The sequence below is a fragment of the Bos indicus genome, chromosome 10 (genome assembly GCF_029378745.1).
Source record: "Bos indicus isolate NIAB-ARS_2022 breed Sahiwal x Tharparkar chromosome 10, NIAB-ARS_B.indTharparkar_mat_pri_1.0, whole genome shotgun sequence".
In the NCBI taxonomy this organism is placed as follows: Eukaryota; Metazoa; Chordata; class Mammalia; order Artiodactyla; family Bovidae; genus Bos; species Bos indicus.
In genome coordinates, this window is record NC_091769.1 from 61,591,305 (window position 1) to 61,614,109 (window position 22,805).

The following is a 22,805-nucleotide window of genomic DNA, read 5'->3' on the forward strand; positions in this document are numbered from 1 at the left end:
GAAAATAATACATTGTGTTTTCAGTGGCTTCCTTTTGAATCTAAAGCCAAACCCAAGCTCCTCATCTTGGCCTGGAATGTGCTGTGTAATTCAGTACCTGCCTGATGTTCCACCCTCATTGTATGCCCCGTTCCCCTTCCTCTCTCAGCTCTGGTCAGTGTGGCCTTCTTTTATTACTAGAGAAGCCAGGCTATCTCCCAGCTCTCTTTTAAACCTGGGAAGCAGTTACTCTCATTTTCACAGCTGGCCTGCTGTCAGCTTTTAGGCCTCAGTTTGAATGGCACCTCCTCCAAGAAGTCTTTCCTGATAACTCTTATCAAGGCAAGTATCCCCAACTACTTTTCTTTTTTAATCACACCAGCACATTTATTTCATTTGTAGACTAAATCACAAACTCGTATCTGTCATTCCTTTTAATGTATTTACCTATATTTATTGACCTCCTCCCTCAACCAGGTGGTAAACTACGTGTGGTTAAGGACTTTATCCCACACTGCCCACTGATACAGCACAATTAATATTTGTTGAATGAATAAAGGACTCCCAACTGCATTTTATAGTTGTCAAGTTTACTCATTGAACCTGATCATTGAAGTCAGAATGTCTGATTACTTTAAATTTATATTTATTTCGTATTTATTATTTTATATTATTTTATTTTATGCAGTGGATTTTTTTTAATAGTAGTAAAATACATAAAGTTTTCTGTTTTAGCCATTTTTATGTGTATGGTTCGGTGGCATTAAGTACATTCACATTGTGTGTAGCCTCCATCCATCTCTAGAACTTTTTCGTTTTCCCAAAGTGAAATGCTATACCCATTAAGCAATAACTCCCCATTCTTACCTCCTCCGGCCCCTGGCAATCACTATTCTACTTTCTCTCTGTGAATTTCACTATTTTAGGTACTTTATATAAATGGAACTTGTAGTGGAATATTTGTAATCAATTTGTTTTTATTACCCCTTTACTAACATAGGATTTTACCCTCCAAATGTGAAAATCTCATTTATAATAATAATATTCCAAAAAGTAGTAATCATTTTCAAATTTTAATGATAAAATATTCCATTGGACTCCTTTGGAAATTTAGTTTGCTTTTCTTAGAACTTATATTTGGGACTTCAGCAGTATTACAGGGCACTTTTGAGATATAAGAGTTGATCTAAGAATATGTTGGTCCTGGAAATTTTTATATTGAATAGCATTGATCATCAGGCCCTTTACTCTTACGTCGTTAATCCTGCTTTTGGATGGTAGAGAATGTTTTCTACTTCCCGGCTTTGAAGAAAATACAAAAGAACAAATAAATCATATTGTTACATAATACTATTGTTTTTGTCTTGCTGTTCAATAGCTGATGCTCTGTGGTGAAACTGCAGTTTGGTTTAATGTGGCACTCATACAAGCCATTTTAACAGTGAATAATATCAGAGCCAGCTGGTTCTTTCAAGTTGAATTTGCAGACCATTAAAACTGAAGACACTCTGTGATTTGATCATCTTGATGGTAAATATATCACCCAAACCAGAATTTGACTTTTAGCCACCACCCCAACCATTTTAATTTTTTTCTAATAAAAGAGTTCAGAGATAACTTTGGGGGAAAATGGAAATCAGTACAGACTTGTAGGACGTGCAGTGAGGGAATGAATAATGTCAGGTAAGTGATTATTTGGAAATGAGATCTTCTCTTCCCTGAACAAGATTGCTTACTGTTTTCTTCATCATGGAGTAGAGTAAAATGTGGTAATAATTTTCTGTAGTCAAATTGCTGACACACAAAATTGGGTCTGCAGAACTATGGCCTGGATTTTGAATTGCTTAGTCTGCGTGTTAGATTAAATGCTGTACAGCACATCACCTTGCTATTGCAGTTTTGAATGATATTTGTTTAAAATTTATATGTCAGTATTTTTAACTTACAGATGAAAGAAGTTGAAAGTCACAGAAAATATTCACACAGAATAGTGTTGTTCTTATTCCTATGCTTTGTTTCTAAGATGGTTTTTTAAAAATTAAAATTAAGCTGTATCTCAGATACAGTTGGGGCTTCCCAGGTGGCACAGTAGTCAAGAATCCACGTGCCAATGCAGGAGGCACAAGAGACTTGAGTTTGATCCCTGGATTGGGACGATCCCATGGAGTAGGAAATGGCAACCCACTCTAGCATTCTTGCCTGTAAGATTCCATGGACAGAGGAGCCTGATAGGCTATAGTCCATGGGATCGTAAAGAGTCAGACATGACTGAGCTGCTGAACACTAGCAGAAACAGTTTCTGAAAGTAAACATTTTCTATAGTGTAGTTTAGTACAATTTGCCAAAAGGTCATATTCTTTTAATAACATTGTGTAGACCATGCTTCATAGGCAATCTTGCATGCAGTATTTTATAGAAATGTAGGATTAGAAAGTAGATTAAAAATGTATTGGGTCATTAAAAAAAACCAGCTTAAATGAAATAGGAGAGGCAATACTGCATAGGAAAATTAGCTCTGAAAGGATTTCCAGCCTTCCCTAAGGATTTTTATTACCAAGTATTTCAAACCTCCATTAAAGTTGAAATAATAATATAAGGATACCCACATACCTTCTACCTACACTAAATATTTGTTAACATTTTCCCACTTCTGTACATATACTCTCTATGTATATCAGTTCAGTTCAATTGTTCAGTTGTGTCCAACTGTTTGTGACTATATGGACTACAGCATGCCAAGCTTCCCAGGCTTCCATCACCAGATCCCGGAGCTTGTTCAAACTCATATCCATCTAGTCGGTGATACCATCCAACTGTCTCATCCTCTGTTGTTCCCTTTTCCTCCTGCCTTCAATCTTTCCCAGCATCAGTATATATGTGTGTGTATATATAACATATATATATATATATATATATCTCTGTACATAATATATATAAATATATATATTATATAGTATATGTGTATATATATTGCATGTCTGTATGTTCCATATTATATATAATTTTTTTGTTGTTATTGTTTAGTGCTAAGTCGTGTCCAGCTTTTTCCAACCCCATGGACTGCAGCACACCAGGCTTCCTATCCTTCACTATCTCCCAGATTTGCTCAAACTCATGTCCATTGAGTCAGTGATGTCATCCTACCACCTCATCCTCTGTTGTTCCCTTCTCCTCCTGCCCTCAGTCTTTCCCAGCATCAGGGTCTTTTCCAGTGAGTCAGCTCTTCGCATTAGGGGGCCAAAGTATTGGCGCTTCAGTGTCAGTCCTTCCAATGAATATTCAGGGTTGATTTCCTTTAGGATTGACTGGTTTGATAACTCCTTGCTGTTCAAGGGACTCTCAAGAGTCTTCTCAGCACCACAGTTCAAAAGCATTAATTCTTTGGCTCTCAGCCTTCTTTATGGTCCAACTCTCATATCCATACATGACTACTGGAAAAACCATAACATTGACTATGTGGACCTTTGTCAGCAAAGTGATGTCTCTGCTTTTTAATACACCATCAAGGCTTGTCATTCTCCCACTGGACAGCCCAGGGATTGAACCCGGATCTCCTGCATTGCAGATGGATTCCTTACTGTCTGGGCCACCAGAGAAGCCCATATATAATTTTATGTATATTTAATTTGTTTATATTTAGTGTAAATTATATATTTAATTATATAATATATGATATCAGTGTGATTTATAATGCATTTTATAAATGTATGTATTATTACCTGTGTATAATCATATATTATGTCTGACTCATTGGAAAAGACCCTGACGCTTGGAAAGATTTAGGGCAGGAGGAGAAAGGGGTGACAGGGAATGAGATGGTTGAGGCATCACTGACTCATTGGACATGAATTTGAGCAAACTCTAGGAGATAGTGAAGGACAGGAAAGCCTGGTATGTTGCAGTCCATAGGGTCGCAAAGAATCGGACACAACTGAGCAACTGAAGAACAACAACAATACATTTGTGGTCTGTTTTGCTAAATCATTTGAAAATTAAATTACATATATCATAGTACTTTACCTCTAAAAAATAAGGCCATCTCATATATAACCACAATCCCATGATCACATCTAAGAGAACAGTTCCACAATATCTTCTAGTGTCCAGCTCATATAAAATTTCTCCAGTTGTCTCTTTTTGAAACAGTATCCAGTAAAGTTTTGGTTATTCGTATTTTTTAATCTAAAATAATAACTCTACCTTCTTTTTTGTGTATGAGGGGTCATTTACATTTGGAAAAGTTCAGGCCAGTTGTCTTTGAAAATCATGCATGCTTGGTTTTCTGATTCCTTCTTCATGGTGTTATTTATCTTGTTCTTCTATCCCTGTATATCCTCTTGACTAGAAGCTAGGTAGGTCTGGAAGCTTGATTTAAGGTTTCACTGTTTTTGGCATCCACTTATTAGATAATGTTTAGTATTTCATATTTCATCATATCAACAGGTGTGTGGGAAGATTTCAAAGTGTTCCACTGTAGGGCAATTCTGGAGGAAATGAAAAGTTAACTTTTGGTGTTACTGACGTGAAGTTTGATCAATGTCTTTGGATCCCCCTGGAATTTTACTCAACTACCAGCACCCATACTGGACAAAGAAGCTAGAAATGGGAGTTTATGGTCGTGCAGTGATATCGTGTATATAAATGTGCTCTGTCACACTGGAAAGAGAGAGCTTGGCAATGTGAATTCATAGACTGTTAGGACAGTGGAATAGTTGGTGGTTAACCCTCTTAAATTTTGATTTGTTGTCTGGCTTAGTGAGCATGTAGTCAATATAATTACTAAGGGATATAATAAAGTGCCTCATAATCAGTCAACCCTATGGAAATGAATACTTTGTTGTGATTAGAATGCCCATCCTCATTGAGAGACACAGTTATGTTGCATGGCAGTGATCCCAGTTTATGGCCTGTCTCACATTTCTAAGGTTAGACATTCAGGTGAGCAGTCAGCTGTGTTGTAAGAACTTTGCAGACTCACTTATGGATGCCCAGGCACCATGCCACATCTACTGAATCATCTTCCATGAGGGAGGTGTATGGCAGGACAGGGCTGAGGCTCAGGCATCAATTCAGTTCAGTTCAGTCGCTCAGTCATGTCCGACTCTTTGTGACCCCATGAACCACAGCACGCCAGGCCTCCCTGTCCATCACCAACTCCCGGGGTTCACCCAAACTCATGTCTATTGAGTCGGTGATGCCATCCAATATTCTCTTCTCCTTTTGCCCTCAATCTTTCCCAGCAATCAGGGTATTTTCAAATGAGTCAGCTCTTCGCATCAGGTTGCCACAGTACTGGAGTTTCAGCTTCAACATCAGTCCTTCCAGTGAACACCCAGGACTGATCTCTTTTAGGATGGACTGGTTGGATCTCCTTGCAGTCCAAGCATCAGTGTTTTGCAAAACATCCCCAGGTGATTTAGGTCCTAAGGCTAAGAATGATTAGAATAAGAAGAGATAGTAGCAATTATGAGACTGATTATGATCATGGAACTTCTTTGCCTTCATTTTGCTCAGACTGAAAGTTCTCTGAACTCCTTCCTCGAAAAGCTGTATTGAAATTCTATATGTCAGGAGCTTAATGTGTCCTAGGCCAACCTACCTGGAAGGAAGAAGCATGCTGTGACCCTCTGTATTGTGGATAAATTGATATCTTATTGTTTTGTTTATAATTTTTATGAAAAGATGTGTTTAAAATAATTGGAGCCTGGTGCCCAAAATTATATCCTTGTGTCTTCCCTGCAGTTTGTGGTTTAGTGACTGGGCAGGAGTGACAAGAAATCATTGTACCACAGAATATTCTTTTTCTATGAATGATGCATTTGCTTCAGGGTGAAGTCTGACTGCAAATGAAAGTGAAATAATACCACAGGTCACAGCATTCTGGGCTGTAGATCTGGGAAGGAGGTGAGGATGGGAGGCTGCAGATGTACGTTGGTTCAATCCCAAGCCTTGAGGCCAAATCTGTTGGGACTGGGGAACAATCCTTGAGCCTAACCACTCATAATGGGAACATGTAGATGCAGAATTTCCCATGAACTAGCCACACTAGAGAAAGCCAGTTAAAAACAATTAAAATTGCATTTTTATTTTAGAAAGGCTTGGCCCATTGCCCTAGTTCATGGAGGTCTTATAAGGAAGTGATTGCAGAGCAATCTGTGAACACAAAATATTTTTAATGCTATATTTTATTTGCACTAGGAATAATGATTTACATTGCAGGAATGAGTCAGATATTATCCAAGCATTGAATTAGGCACATTCCCTGTCTAAAGCTGGGACTGTCTGAAAAAGAGTATGTAAATTTAGCCTAGTATCACAAAAGTGCTATGGGAATAATTGTAAATAATTGGATTATTAGTAAGGAATTGGGAGTATGGGCAGATTTTTTTCTGTGGTTGGAGTATTGGACAAAAAACAGCATAACTTTGGCAATCTAAATGAAGCACAGGACAAAAGGCACATGCTGCCAAATAAGAATGACATTTGAAAACCATGTTAATACAGCATTTACCTTCCAAGAGATTTTTAGATCCAATTCTGTTTCATCCAGATTATGCCTCTCCCTCTGTGATCAACCATTTTTGTTGAAAACTTGACTCTTCAAGTACCCTTACATCCACTTACGAAGCTGCACTGTCAAATGAGCTGGTTTTTCTCTTTGTCTGTAGTGATAAGGATCTAGTGAGGAAATGTGTCAAGTCAAAAGATTTCTGTTGTACATATTCCAACTCTTTGCCAAATATTTAGTGTATTTAATAAAGATGGATCCCTGTGGGCTCTAGAGATGCCTAATGAATATTGTCAGAATTAACAAGTATTGTTTCTATTCCATGTGTTTCATATTGAAACGAGGGCAAAAATTATTGACCCTGGAAAAGTCTTAAGGGTTATTTTTCTTTTGATGAAAACCTTCCAGTGAGGAATTCATGTCTGAAGTCTGGAACCAGTGTTAGATAGGACTGACTCAGATTTTCCTAGCATTTTCTAGTGTGCCTTGATTTTGCTCGTGTCACGCAGAAAACACTGTATTTGCATATACCCTGAATCTTTGCAGTTCTCATTTGTAAGAATTCCATAGAGTATCTTGGCAAAACAAAGAGGAAAAACAAACCCAAACAGTGTTGAAAACTATAAATTAAAATTCATGTTCCATTATGTTTTATAAAGATTGAAAAATGACATACCAATGTGAGTCTGTTGGATTAAAATATTTACATTTGTCTCAATAAGTTAGAAAGAAAATAGGAAATAAACCTAAATTTCTTTCTTTGTTACCTAACATGGAAGTTTTCATTTTTTAAGTAAAAGATTATGTTGCTGTGATCTTTCAGTCTCAACTATAAGATGTATATAGTCATAAAAGCCTTGATGTGTGTTGCATAAGATTAAATTAAATTATTGAATAAATTTTGTCATAACTTGATGGAAAATTATGCAGCAATTAAGGTCATATTTTGGAATAGTATTTACATGGGAAAATGATTTTGCCAATACTAAGTAAAAAAAAAAAAAAAACAGGATTCAAATTTGACTGTTGGGTATAATTCCAATTTTGTGATAAAAAAGATAAAGCTTACATATAAAATTATGTAGGATAATATAATTTGGCAAAACAAATACAATATTGTAAAGTTTAAAAATAAAATAAAATTAATTAAAAAAAAAAGAAATCAGGTTTCTTTAGGTGCCATTATATGTGATTTTTATTTTCTTATTTATATGTTACTGCCTTGTTCTAAGTAACTGAAATAATTATTTTTGAATCACAGAAATATATAAAAGATTATAATATAAAATAAACAACATCTATCAGAGAAGTATTTATTAAATGCCCTTAGTAGTATTTGGGGGTTCCCTGGTGGCTCAGGCAGTAAAGAATCTGCCTGCAATGCAGGCAACCCGGATTTGAGGTCTGGGTCAGGAAGATCCCCTGGAGAAGGGAATGGCTACCCACTCCAGTATTCTTGCCTGGAGAATGCTACAGACAGAGGGGGCTGGCGGGCTACAGTCCATGGAAACGCAAAAAATTTAGCATGACTGAGTGACTAACCCACACAAGTACTATTTGGAAGAACTGAGCCAAAGAAAGAATGATGGCTTAAGCATTTGACTTTGTCCAGGCACTTACTGTGTTTAAGAGCAACTTGGTTGTACACCACCATGGTGCTGAGTGACTTCTTTATTGATAGAATGAAATGAGGGCAGAGATTTTATTCAACAGCTCAAGCACTTTTGGATTCTGGTTTGAATACAGTGTCTATGGAAGACAATAGTAGATTTTTAATAGATCTGGCATTTTATGAAGGATATTAAAATATACTTAGAATTTGACAGTATAAAAAGCTAATCAGGTAAAAAAATGTGGAAACAAAAAAAGACAATAGTAAACTGAGGAAGTATCAGGAAATAGGGCTGGAAAGAAGGGCAGGGGCAGCAAAGGTCTAAGGCTAGTTTTCTGAAAAGATAACGCTACTGCTGTTTATGTCCCAATTACACAACTTTTGGCCTGTTTGCATATTCCTGACTAGCGTTTACTTCATATTTTTCTTTATATTTAAAGTTCTTTTATTCATTCTCATCATAGCAAACACACCTATGAAATTATGAGTCTGGTGTGTTTGTATTTTTTAATAATATGAATTAAAATTAATATGTAACTATTAAAACCATATGATATAAAACTTCCTTGCATCCCATCATAGCACACTTTGGTAAGCACTGGAGTAGAGAAACAGAGATGTGGAGATAAGGACTTGACTTTTGGACCATTCTGCCTATCTCTCAAGTGCTGCCGTAATTTGGGCTGGTTTTCTTGCTATACTTGACTGGATGAAGCTTTGTGTTTGGAATTTCCTAGAAGGCTCATCTTCCAGCACAGGCATTAGGGCAGTGCCATTGACCACAGGTGACCCATTCTAGCAAGATAGAAGGGAGAGTGAGGAAGAACATTTAGTGATGGGGAGCGGATGGGGTCGCAATTGCAACAGAGAGAAAGGAGGAAGAAATACACAGGATGGGGGTCCGCCAACTGGTAAGAGTCAGCTGTTGCCCAAATACTGTCATGGTTCAGCCTGTTCACTCTTGTGGGTACTGTGATAAAGAGTTGTCCTGAGTGAATTTCATCTCCTGTCCCCTGAACTACTTGGAGAAAGAAAAAAGAACATCAAGATGAAAATATAGCCCAGTCACACCCAGTGATTTTCATGAACCTGTAGAATTCAGTGGTGAAAGGAACTTAAATGGGCTCACTTAGTCCACCCCTGGACTCATAGGAAATGCTCTATCTGTGTACATCCGCAAATGACGTGAGGAAGCATGCAGTGTTGGCTTGTGGATAGGAGCCCAAGAGTCTTGCCAAAGCCCAGCCTCCCTTATCTGCCAAGACCACTGTAGAACAGAAAGGGCCATTATGGCCCAGATTTCCACTACAGGGAGGCTGCCGATAGCCTGGCTTTGGTCCGCTGTGCTCGCTATATCATAATCTTTCTTGTTTGCTGGCTGCTGAATCCAGATTGACTTTCTCCCTTTAGAAAAAAAAAAAAAGGAGATTTTATATTGGGCAAGAATACTTGAAAATGGAACTTCTCCTAGGGTCTCAGCTTACCTCTGTTTGCTTTAAGATGATCCGTTTGTCTATGGGGTATGGTGATTTCAGATCAGTGCCCTCTCTTTTAAATATCCGATGTCTTTTGCAGAGCTAACTGTTTTGGTGGTTGTTTTTGTTTTGAATGAGGTTTTTTTGTTGTTTGTTTGCTTTTTTCTGTGTGTGTTTGAAGTAAGATGGACCCAATCAAAAGAAACAAATAACTATTTCTGTTTTTCAAGAAACTCCAGAGAAAAAGGTGTGCTGACTTGCCTTGTTGCAAGTTTGAAATTCTTTGTTTTCGCCAACCTAAATAATAATAGACTGTAAGCTTAATGAGGGCAGGGATTTGATCTCTTTTAATCACCAAAGCATCTATATAAAGCATGGGAATGGATTTGTAATAGTTCCTGATACATTTTCGTAGGTGAATGAATGTGTAAATAACGTTATTGTGTCATTTTTGGATAGCATGTCCCAGTTGTAAAGTATTTTCCATTAGCTCATCTGATCCTTGCAACAGCATCTTCAAAGTGGATAGAATCTGATATTTTTATCCTCATTGTGTAGATGAGGTACATGCAGTTCAGAAGTGGTGTACCCCAGACTTCACATGGAAGTTGGTGATGTGTGGTTCTTTCCATTCCTGAAGACCATTTTGCAATTTGGAATCCGGCAAGATGGGTCCAGCTGTTCTTCTGTGTGAATCTTCCTGCTTTTCTAGACCTTCACGGAATTCTCCTTTTTTATTTTCAGATTACAGGACAGGTCCATGTTTTACTGTGATCAGCAACCAGATGTGCCAGGGACAGCTCAGCGGGATTGTCTGCACGAAAACGCTCTGCTGTGCCACGGTCGGCCGTGCCTGGGGCCACCCCTGTGAGATGTGTCCTGCCCAGCCCCACCCCTGTCGCCGCGGCTTCATTCCAAATATCCGCACAGGAGCTTGTCAAGGTAAAGCCCGGGCCAGTGGAGTTATTAATGGATCCATCTTATTTGCTCTGGAGAGCCATTCTCCAGTGAAGTTGGAGAGAATGGAAAAGCAGTGTCAGAGGCATAACTTCACGATTTCGCTGACGGCATGATCTCCAGCTTAGGCATTAGGAGTGTGGCTCAGGAGAGAGCAGCTGGCCCCTCTGGACTTTTTCCTTGCCAGCAGTCCCCCTACCCCCCCGCTCTGACCCCCAAAGTGTTTCCCAGGAGTGATATGATTCTGTTTACAGCAATGTTGTACATTATAGTAATCCTGTGTATAAACATGAAACAAAATTTGTGAACAAGGTAGTTTGTTTTTCTTAGCTTTTTTTTTCCCCCTTCGTTTGAAATTGTTGGAGTTCCTCTGTCTCATGGGTTGTACTTAGTTGACCTGAAAAAAATTGTTCCTCTCTCCATTTTACATGCTACATTATGCTTTTTCTTTTTTATAAAACAAGTCAGAAATAAATTAGGATTTGTTTCACAGTTTTAAATATCCCCAGATGTCGCCCGCTCGCTTCTTCTCCTGCCTCCCATAGAAGCCCTTACTCTGTTTTTGGCTTTTACTCCTGTTCTTCCAGCTGTACAAATTCTTTTATTGTCTGGATGTCTGGCAGGAAATAGGAGGAAGTGAACAGAGGCAGCTCTCCACTAAACTGATGGGCCTGAAAACTTCCAGCCTGTATCTGTTTCCTTTAGACATCTTCAGTGCTTTTTTAGAAAGTTGCAGTATTTTCAGAAAATTCAAGGTATGCTTTTCAGAGGCACATAGATCCTAGTTTGGTTTTGTTCTGTATGTCAATTCTAAGGATAATGTGCAATGAAACAGAGCTTGAGCTTAATCACACAGTTCTGTGGAGCTCCTTTAAATTATACTTCAATAAATTCTATTTCACATGAACACTGTCAATCCTGGCCCTTTGAATGTATCCTTCTGAATGTTAGGAATAGCAGGAAGTCACTTTGAAACCCTAGAGTCGCAAAAGGGTAGATTGTACAATTTTGTGTAACAAAGAGTAAGTTTCATTCTGCTTTTCCTCTGGTGCCTTCTTATTTTTCTCATCCTTGGAAAGTCTTAGGGAGTTTTGAAAAAAATCGTTGGCCTTGGTGTTCTGAAGATGGCTAATACCTCTGAACTCACCAACAGTGACCAGAAAGCCAGATTTGAGGGCCCCGCTGCCTGTCCATGAGCCGTAGAGGCTGAGGTGCTGAGAGAATCTGGGGGAAGAGAGTAAAGAGAGGGAGGGAAATGCTGCTTCTCCATAGCTTTGATATTCGTTTTGTACAATCCAGACTTTTACACCGTTTTCTTTCTGTTCCTTTCTGACTCTGCTATTCAACATCCAAGGGAAAAAAGTTTTTTTATAAGAAGAAAATTCATGAAAACCCATGGAATCAAAATGGCACTTGTAGTACCACTTTGAGAATGAAATTCTTCATGCCTTTTTTTGGAAAGAATCTGTTATCAGCTTGGGACACTGTTTTGCTGCTAATGTTTTTAGTCCTTAGTCTAGATGCAAGGGGCTGTAGGCAGTGGGCTCAGTGAAGAGTTTATTCCATCTTCAGTCTTGGAATATATGACCAGCGGAGTGTCCTCATACATATCTCCTCTTGGCTGGAAATTGTGATTGAAAGACTATCTAGTTTTGAGTCCATGTCCAATTTTAATTTCAAATAACATTTTAATGGACACATTCAGCATATCAAGAATGGAAAATTCTGGTGCAAGACAAAATTGAGATCAGCTATAAAAGATAATCTAATTATACTCACATGTTGTCATTGATTTGTAAGGCCAGGACATTTCATTTAAAATAGCAAATGACAATTTAAACCAAAATAAATTGTTGTTCAGGCAGCAACCCTCTTCCAACGTGGCAACTTGTTTCAAAAACACAGATTACTAGAGATTTTACCATTGGCAATTGCTCTCTCACTTCACACAATGAAGAGTAAAACTAAAAGGTAAATAGGCTTCCATGTTTCCAAAAAAATACCCAGAGGAAGAAAAGTTAGACTGCCTCCCTAGGTTTTTTTTATTAAACCAGAGTTTTGTGTGTTATGGATGAAGAGATTAAGAGGATATACATGTACGTTTGCCAGCATCTTTCTAATGAGCCTGGAATGATGACTTTTGCTCCTGGAAAGTTAATATTTGGGGTTCCATGTAGGACCACAGTTATTTCTTGAGTGCTGAGGGTTTAGCAGTGAACGAACAGAAAAACTGCACTCTGGAATCTTGTATTGAAAACATCAAAACAAAGCAAACAGATATTTATTAGGTCAGCTGGTGATTGGTCCTATAGGAAAACATGAAAGAGTAAGGAGAAGTGGTGAGTGATGGGGAGCAAGGCGGGGGGCATGGAGAGGGTCCCCTGCTGCAGGAGAGCAGAGGTCTGATGGGGGCCGGGGACAACATGAGCCGTGCAGCTCTGTGGAGGAAGGATAGTCCAGGCAGGGGCCCCTACTGCCAAGCCCTGAGGCAGGAGCAACTTTGCTGTATTTGAAGAACGGCAGGGAAGCCAGTGTGGATGGAGAGGAGACAGAAAGGGAGAAGGTTAGGAGATGAGGTCAGAGCGTAGAGGGGTCAGTGAGACTCTTGCAGGACTTAGCATGGAGCTGGGATAGGAGCCGACTTACCTTTAAAAAGGTTCCCTCTGGTGGCTGCTCTGCTCTCTCTTCTTGGCTTAATTGCCTGGGTTGTTTAATTTTTATTGTGCAAGACAATTCTCCAGAATTTACAGTGAACATTTTCCATTTCATTTGTATAAAAACATGAGCTGTCTCATGTAGTCTGAGTGATCTCATTCAAGTAAATTCTGTTTGAACTGAATCACTCAATATAACTCTTAAAGACAGTGTTACTATAGAAATGTGTTGCATTTTGACTCTAAGGATTTCTTGAATACCTCTAGTTATCGCTGTCAATCTTTTCATTATCGTATCCTTATACTCTGCCACGTGCATAATAAAGCTCACAAAAGTTAGTACCAACATGCTCCTGTGTATGAGGAAAGATGGAAGATGGGGAAATAAAAGAATACCTGTGACTTCTCATAGAGCATTACTGACAAAGTTATGTTACTCAAATTATTCATTTTGTATAATGTAATTGTGAGAAACGGTTTCTCTCATCATGTTCCAACTGTGGTGATGGACAGATAATGCATTGATATAAATGTGATAACTGGACAAACTATCGTATTTTCTTCTGCAATGAATTTGATATGAATTTCTTTCTCTCTGTCTCGCTCACTTCTAAAATCTGACAGATGTGGACGAATGCCAGGCCATCCCTGGGCTCTGTCAAGGAGGAAATTGCATTAATACTGTTGGGTCTTTTGAGTGCAAATGCCCTGCTGGACACAAATTTAATGAAGTGTCACAAAAATGTGAAGGTAAGAAATATCGTGCTTTGCAGTTAAGGGGTGGAGGGGCGGACAAAACCCACATCAGTGATAAGCTATTTTCAAATTGTTCCTAGATCCTTCTGTCTTGGTTATTCCTGTGAATGTGTAAATAGAATATTCTTACCAGGAATAATATGCCTTTCTGCTATTGAACCAGAAAAAGCCTGCAGCTTTTTCCATTTTATAGACCTAAAGTAAGAGATCCATCTGAATCAAATTAAATATTAAAACATGAAATGTTCTTGAACCAATATCTGGGTTAAAATGTTCAAGACACATGTTTTTGCATAGTTCTAGAGACATGAATTTGAATTTGATCATTACGTATCATTCAGAATGACATATCTTCTGTTGTTTTTCTAGTTAAAATATATGTTTGATTTTTTTTCCTCCCTGTGGAGAGATCTACTAACTCATCTATTTATGCTCCTGGTACAAGTTTAGGATTTTCTTTTCTTCCTATCAAATGGAAACTTTTTAATGCTAATCAAACAGAAAAATAACTTGAGGTAAATTTATATATTTGAATTTATAGATTGAACTTTTAAAAATGTGTGTACGGAGAATGTGTTCATATTCACCATTTCTGCTCTTTGCCAAAATGAGGCCTGGCTTCCAAGTGTAATAAATATATTTTTTTTTATGAGAGGGAAACATCCAGGAAATAAGTAGGCAGCATTGAATTCTTTTCTTTAGTGAGTTCATGTATCGTATATATGTAATGTTTGACAGTGTAATAGCATTCTCAAGGCAACATCTCTCATCAACCTGAGCGCAAAAGACCTTTTCCTTCATTCTCCACTCACTGTCTTTGGGGTGAGAGAAGGTTTCATTTTGAGGCAAGCACTTTTGTTGAAAGCAGTTGCTGTTGTATCTATACTCCTAAAACCTAGCAATGAGGAAAACATACTAGGTCATTTGTCAGGAATTGGATCATTAATCTTTCCTTGTTGATGGCCAGAGTATATCATATGTGCAAAAGGCAGCTTTAAATATGAGTTACACTTAAGAAGTTTAGCTTCTACTTGCCCTGAAACTGAATAATCTGTGATAAAACCATCTTTATGGGTTCGACTTGTTTTTAAGTTATTAATCATCCTATAATTTGTAATGATATGTTCTTGAACATAATATAAACAGGTGAGGTAGCTGTGAAAATACTTAGGTTCTTTCTAAGGAAGTAGGGCTTCTTAAAAACATTGTTTCAAGCCAACAAAGTTGACTCCATAGGCTAATGTATTTTAGAAGTTATATTGTGGATTAAGTTAGAAGTAGAGAATGTTGATACTGAAAGGGCAAAGAATTTACTTGGTTTTACCCTTTTACATTATAAATTAAGAAATTGTCTTGGGTGTGTTAAGTGCCCTAAGTCATCAGATAGTGTTAAAACTTCTTTTGATTCACACTCTGGTGCTGGTTGTATCATATTATATTGTCTTTTTTTCCTGGATGCAAGTCATGGCTCCTACTTTAATAACAATATTTCCTAATATTTTGGAACATTTAAAATATTATGGTATAGATTTCCAGGTAGTATCATACATATCTTTTAGGACATTCATAAGCTTTATGGTTTATCGTGTGAAAAACCCACATCAACAATGTGTCATTTTTAGGCTTTTTCAGCTTATATTCAGCTTCAAGACATGTAGTTAGCTTTAGGGCAATATGCTCCATATGACTTGTCCAGTCTGTGTTTTGTTTTCTGGGATTATAATAGCTTCCAGTTTCAACTAGAAATGTTTTCCTGTGACCCTTGCTTTCATTCAGACCAGTGAATCTGCATCAGTCAGAATTGCTCGTTTCCTCTCATTGTGAACTAGACAGAAGATGCACAGATTTAATGCTCGGACTGAAAGAAAAGTGATTCAAAATCCTTTCATTAATGCTAAGAAACCTATTAGAGTAGTCTGTCCAATGAACCAAAAATTCAGTCTGAAAATTACTTAATCCTTTTCCACAAATATGTTTTTTTCTGGCTACATATTGAAGTCAGTAGCCAGATAAAAACAGAATACTTTTGGCTAGACCTTTTTTTTTTTTCTTTGCCATCTCCTGTTACATTAAATTCAGATGATGGTTTTTTCCACTTCCTTTTAATTTTTTCTATGCAAAATTGACATGAGAGGGGACTATCCCATTAGTACTGTATGGACTGTGACCTGGAGACTGTTTGGGCACTGTTGCCCTGTCTAACTCTGGTAGGAAAGTAGTCAGAACGTCCTCTGAGAATGCTTGGTGAGGGGTCTCCTCCTTCGACTTCCTGGCTCTGGGAGTGGGGTCATCTCCAGGTGGTAAATAGAAGGATTTCTGGAAAATCTGGCACCCATCACAGAGAATATCAAGAGCCCACATGTCCCCTAGGAAGACGGTCAGGCCGTGGGCTAGGGAGTGTTCTTGGCCCTTGTCAAAATGGTTCCAGTACCTTTATCATTACTTTGAGTGGCTTTTAAATGTAATTTCCTCTTGCTATGGAGAGGAGGGAACTGGATGCTTGGAAGCCCAGAGTCATTTTTTACAATTCAATCAAAAATTGGTTTTAGCCAATTTATAAGATGCCAACCTCCGCACCCTCGGTGATGGCAAAAGCAGCTTTGTGTAACATCCTTCTTTTGCAGAATGCTACCTTACTTCTTAAAATATCCTCCTTTTCCCAAAACTTTTGGAAAATCATGTGCCAAGTTTTATAGCAACATGTCCAATTTAGGTACCTTTGAAATATAAATTAACAAACTGGAGCAATTAAATAAAAGTGATTAAATTTCCATAAATTTAAAAAGAAAAAGATTAAAATTTATAGCTATGATTTGAGAAAAAGGGAAGCAGAGTTCATGCCCACCTTTGTTGTTGATTTTTCCAGTGACTCTAGAGTGTGCACGCTGAAAGAACACTCGAGCCTTTTCTTTTTGGAAACCAAGTCCGTATTTGCATAGGTTACTGTGGGAGGAAATTAAGAAATAAAAAGTGTAATTAAAGGATTACGTTTTATTTCTGGAAGAAGTCCCTTGGATTCCTAATTAACCACTAATATTTTGGGATTTAGATTATCGCCAGCCCAGCCTTTAGCAATTATAACACTGCATGATGCAAAAGACTTTTTCAAAATGCAGCTCTTAAGTTTGTGCACTCCCTAATATGTGAGCCAAAAACCTTAAGACTTCCCCTTTCTAAAATAATGGCATATTTATCTGATGCAGGGGCTCTCATCCTGTCAGGCACCAAGGAGAATTCCTGGGGCCACTTAATACATTGCTATTGATCGGGCTCCATCCTCCACAGCTGGGGCAGGCCCTGACTCACTGTTCAAGCTCCCCGGTTCCCATCCAGTTGCTGAGCAGAAACTCTGTGATAGAGGCACAGGAGCCCTGGGAATAAGGTAGACCAGCGCTGGCAGCGTCCCTTTCCTGTGTGTGATCTTGGACAAGTCAGTTACCAGCTCTGAGTTACATCGGCTTTCAAATGAGGAGGTTGAATAAGGTGGTATCTGGGCGTTCTTTCCAGTTCTGCAATCAGGCCTCCATCTTCACATTTCTCACTGTTTCTCAGTTGGGATCAGACAGCTGGTACTGCATGAATAAGGAACCATGCAAACTGGCAAGCATGGTGTGACTATAAATTACAAATAAGGCTGATGTGGGGTTTTTTGACACGACTTGAAGAATTAGCTTGTTAGCTTTGTAGTCACCTATTTTACACTGGATTTCAGGTGTCTAATAAAGCAATAATAATAATCTCACAGGCTTGGTGGCACTTAAAATTATTAGTATCACATAATGCCTTTGAACAACTGCCACACTTTTTAGTTCGTTTTTTTCTTTTTTTTTAATCTTACTTTTTTATTATTTTATTTTATTTTTAATTTTACAATATTGTATTGGTTTTGCCATATATCAATGTTTTTTTCTTATTTTATTAGTAATCTAGACAGTCAGGATCTAGAGAGTCATGTTAACTGGTTTCCCCCGTCTCTCAGTCATTTTGACATCTGTGATCTTGGATGAAGCTCCCAGATGCTTGTCTCAGAACTGGGACCCAACTCCATCTACCTGCCTTCCACCATCCTTCCTCCCATCCTGCTAAAGGAGTCCCAGGATAGGGAAGAGGCCGAGGGATGGGAAGACTGCCTGGAGAGAGCAGATGAAACAGAGAGATAACAAGGAAGAACAACAAAGACCAGGGCAGTAAATCAGGAGGAATGGGACTGGCCATCTGTGCCTCTTCCTAGGTCCCCAGCAGGAAGCCAGTGAGGCTAAGGGTATGCTGCTTCCCAGCAGCTCTGTCCTGCCCCAGGGAAACAGGGCGAGCTATTCAGAGCACAGAAGTAACTCTTCTCAGCCAAGTTCTACTCCCCACCGAACCCCTCAAAATGGATTTACTGTTGTGGCTGGCATTTGATACAGATTGATTTTAGTTGATCAATTGATACAAATGATCAATTAGTTGGTCATTGATACAAAAATGCTGAGAAATCCACTGATCTCAAGTTCTCTCCTATGTGGGATCCCTGTTGTTCTATTAAAAGAAGATAAACTCAGTGTGCTAAGAGCCTGGAAAAATAATAGTACGAATGAGTTTCAGAGTATCAGTGATTTTGATTCAGATGCTTTATTTCAGACTTTCACTGTCAGGGATTCCTACCACAGCCTGCTCATGGAATCACAACTCACTCCACTGCCAGGAAGTGATGAGACTGAGAAGCGGGTGGTTCAGGAAAGTGCAAAAGCCCTAGACTCAGGAAGGGAAAGGGTGTGTCACCGAGGAGGGGATGTTGAAGGGGATTCAGAACCATTTAATAAGCTCCTTCAAATTGAACAATTTGACCTGGTACTCTAGCTTTACTTTTGTGAACAGCAAAGAGCTACACACTTCTGTGTGTTTCCTGGCCTGCTGGCCTTTGAAGGTGTGCATCTAGGTGGAAACCCTGCCTTTCCTCCCTGGCCAGCCCCCAGCAGCTGAAGACTTGGGTTTAACATCACTTTGTACATGAACCTCTTTGTTCTTGCTTTGGGTTTTATTCATGCCAGTTTTCTCAAGGCCTAAGTGGAATGCACCGGAATTATAGAAATCAGGTTCTATGATCATGCCGATAGTGTGAGGGTTACATGAGTTGACATATAATGCATTTGGACAATGCCTGACACTCAATAAAAATTAACTCTGATTATTGCTGTGTTGTCTTAAGGGTCCAAGTCTAAAGTAGCCAGCATGTGAAAGGAGATGTTTCCTACACCTGGCCAAAATTAATTCTTGTTTTTAAATAACTTTTTTCCTGATATACCCTATCCACTTGAATAACCTCTTTGGATATTGATGTCTGTTAAGTGACCTTAATGAGGATGACAGCAGTCATTTTTACAAACACATAGAAAAATGTTTCTTTTAATAGATACTATCTGCTCACATAATTTTTGAGAGGTGAAGTTATGTGACTCAGACATTAACTTTTAGGGATACTTTGAGAAAGGTGCACTTGTCTTAATACTTTTGTGTTATAACCTCGTCTCTCCTTTAGGTGAGGTTGTCGGATGCTCTAAGCTCTTTGATATAGCTGTTTGGCTTTTTGTTGGTTTTAGGTAGCAGTGTGACTGGTAAATACAGAAGGATTGATGTTAAAGAACTGCCTTAAAATGATCCTTGAGATTATGGTTAGAGAAGGACTGATGTTGAAGCTGAAGCTTTAATACTTTGGCCACCTGATGCGAAGAGCCAAATCATTGGAAAAGACACTGATGCTGGGAAAGATTGAGGACAAGAGGAGAAGGGGGCAACAGAGGATGAGATGGTTGGATGGCATCACTAATTCAATGGACATGAGTTTGAGCGAACTCAGGGAGATAGTGAAGGGCAGGGAAGCCTGGCATGCTGCAGTTCATGGGATCGCAGAGAGCTGGACACAAGAGTGACTGAACAATAAGGTTATGCCAGTTCAGGACTCTTAGGCTCTGTCCTTGGCTGTTTCTCTGCTTGACTTTCACTGACTCCACAGTGATGTTTATATCTGCTCAGAGTAGAATATGCACCTTTTCCCTTACACAGCTTCACAAGGACGATCTGTCCGGGTTAGCACTGACTCTAACGTAAGCAGTGACTTATTGGTCGGGTTAGCCTCTAACCTAGCCTAGAAGAATAGGGGTTTTGCTTTTAAGAAGGTTAAACTTCATGGAAACAGTGTCACTGCTGTCTTTTTGACTAACCTGGTGAACCTGAGTCAGAAGACATACTTAGAACTCTTATTTTGTTTTGCCAGTGAAGAGCAGTCCTGAACCTAGAGAAGAAAGGCTCTTATTTTTAAACGCCTCACAGTGGCAGTCTAGCTATTGCAGTGTTCCAGGAAGCTTGGGTCAGACTGTCCCTCTCCCTAGGTCAGTGCAGAAAGCCCCACTTGTCTTAGAGAAGAGGCCATGCAGATACCTGGGGCTCACTTTTAGCCCAAGGAGGAAGCCTTCAATTTCTTCTCTCCCCTCATTGGTATGCATCTATTGACAACTGTCAGTGTCTGATTGTGGCTCTTGCAAAGCTCTCCTTGAAGGAAATGGTCAGATTTGCCTAAGCAACTCCCACTGATTCCTTAAGGAGACCCAGTGGCCTCAGGCCCTGAGGACTAACCACAGCTCTGACCTCAGCCGACCCCACAGGGCACTGGGGGATTTAAGTGGTTTTCATAGTTGTATCCTTTGGAGCGAGATGACCAGACGACTATTCCTCCTCTACAATCAGCCAGTGGATGTGGGCGCCTGGGAAGGATGTAAGCTCAGATGAGACAGCCCTCGGCTCTCAGGCAGTCCCGAGAGGAGCTGAGAGCTGGAGGCCATCTCCGGACGGCACTCCCAGATCTGGGACAAGTCATTCCCTGAAAGGGTATCTGGTGAAGCGTCTCAATGTCTGCCACAATTCACTCCCTGAACCCACAGAAAATCATCATAGTGCCAGTTTGGGAGCCCCTGAGAACACCAGGTTGGCCATGTCTTGGTCAGCAGTCAGACCACATGGTCTTCTCTGTAGGGTTTCGTTTCAGAATCTGTGGAAAATCAGATCTAAAATTCAGGAAGGGATGCAGAACATAGAGTGAATAGAAAGGGAGCTTAACTCAATGCAAACATGAAAAGGGAAAACAAAATTTTAAACAAAATATTGGAAACTTTACATGCTGTAAAGGACTTGAAACAGCTGTCCAATTTTAGATTTTAAAGACAAAATTTCTTTCATTTTGTTCTAATCTTGCGAATTTGGTAAATTTCTTGGGTAAACCTGTGTGGAAATAAGAAGCACCCTGACTTTGAACTAACAATTCCACGGGCAGGTTTTTGTTTTCTTTTGTTTCCCTCGTGGTGCTGGGAAAGATTGAGGGCAGAAGGAGAAGAGGGTGTCAGAAGATGAGATGGTTCGACAGCATCACTGATGCAATGCACGTGAACTTGGGCAAACTCCGGGAGATGGTGAAGGACAGAGAGGCCTGGCGTGCTGCAGTCCATGGGGTCGCAAAGAGTTGGACATGACTGGGTGATTGAATAAGTACAGGCAGCTTTTATTCTATAAAGATCACTGTTTCTGGGGACACGATTTGACAAGACTTAAACTCTGAATTCTTGGAATGGTGGACGGTTTTATACTGTGTCCTAAGAATACTGAAGCTCTTCTTTTCATTCCAGATATTGACGAATGTAGCACTATTCCTGGAATCTGTGATGGGGGCGAATGTACGAACACAGTCAGCAGTTACTTTTGCAAATGTCCCCCTGGTTTTTACACCTCTCCAGACGGTACCAGATGCATAGGTAGGTGTGATTATAAACAGCATGCAGTTTCTCTAAATCAGATCTGTAAGAAACATCATCCTAAACAGCTTGTCAAGGGAGCTCCATATCCTTACTTGAAGTAAAATGTACTTTCATGAAGATCTATTAAATAGTTGACTATTCTCTTAAAGAACAGAGGCGCCTGCAGTCTTGCTTTGAAATTTCTACCTCCCATAAAGAGATAGTCCAGGAGACCCTACAGATATACTCAATGTGAAATTAACTTTGCAGCGATGTGACTGTCAGACCTGGAAGCCATCCTCGACACTTCTCTCTCTTTAGCCCCACCTTCAGTCATTTCCTGGGACCTATGTTAATTCAGGTCGGAAGTTTTGCAGTAATCTCTTCATTGCTATCCATGCTTTGTGGTTTCCCTACAATCCACCTTCTTAGATTTATCTTCCTAAAATGATGCTTTGATTAAATAACTCTCTTGCTCAAGAACCTCTGGTAGTTTTCCACTAGGATTTGGTAATTAGTGGTTTTCAATTTATGTCCCACGGAATCTTCATGGGGCTGCATAGCCCTCTAGGATTGCTAGGATGGGCGAGGGGGCAGGAAAAAAGGGGCAGGCTGAGTGGAAAAGTTTCCTGCCACCCCCACCCCCATAAACACATGCTAGGCAATTTTCCTTTTATCTGGATGGGTGTTAGGCTTCCATGTAAAACATCAATTAAACAAGAGGTTCTGCTGTAAAAAAAAAAAAAGAAAGAGAGAGAGAGATTTGACAGTTGCTGGATTTAATAGTTGCTGAGACTTCCTTCAAAGTCCAGTATTCTCGAATAAAGTTAGAGTTCAAGAATGCACAGCCCAGTAGTGACGGAGCTGCACTCTCTGACCCCTTCCCACCTTCAGACTTGTCATCATAGTCTCCCCTTCTCATCCCAAAATGGGCCATTCATAGCAATTCCTTCATTCATGTTGCAACACTCAGGATATACCCCCCAACTCTAGCCTTCTTTCAACTTCTCCTCAGATTCTCTGTCTTTGAAGGTGTCCCAGATCAGCTTACCTGAAAGTGATTTCTCCCCCCATCCCAAACCTAAGGATACACTTATTATA

The 22,805-nt window shown here is 39.4% G+C and overlaps 1 protein-coding gene across 2 annotated transcripts in view; it reads left to right on the forward strand.

Annotated features, from left to right (window-relative positions):
* The window catches only part of FBN1 (fibrillin 1), a 264,472-nt gene that overhangs the window by 111,411 nt on the left and 130,256 nt on the right, over positions 1-22,805 (forward strand). For both annotated transcript variants that reach the window (XM_070797597.1, XM_070797598.1), the window contains exons 7-9: positions 10,319-10,516; positions 13,810-13,935; positions 21,597-21,722. In XM_070797597.1, coding sequence (XP_070653698.1) covers positions 10,319-10,516; positions 13,810-13,935; positions 21,597-21,722 — 450 coding nt within the window. The remainder of the gene's footprint in view (positions 1-10,318; positions 10,517-13,809; positions 13,936-21,596; positions 21,723-22,805) is intronic.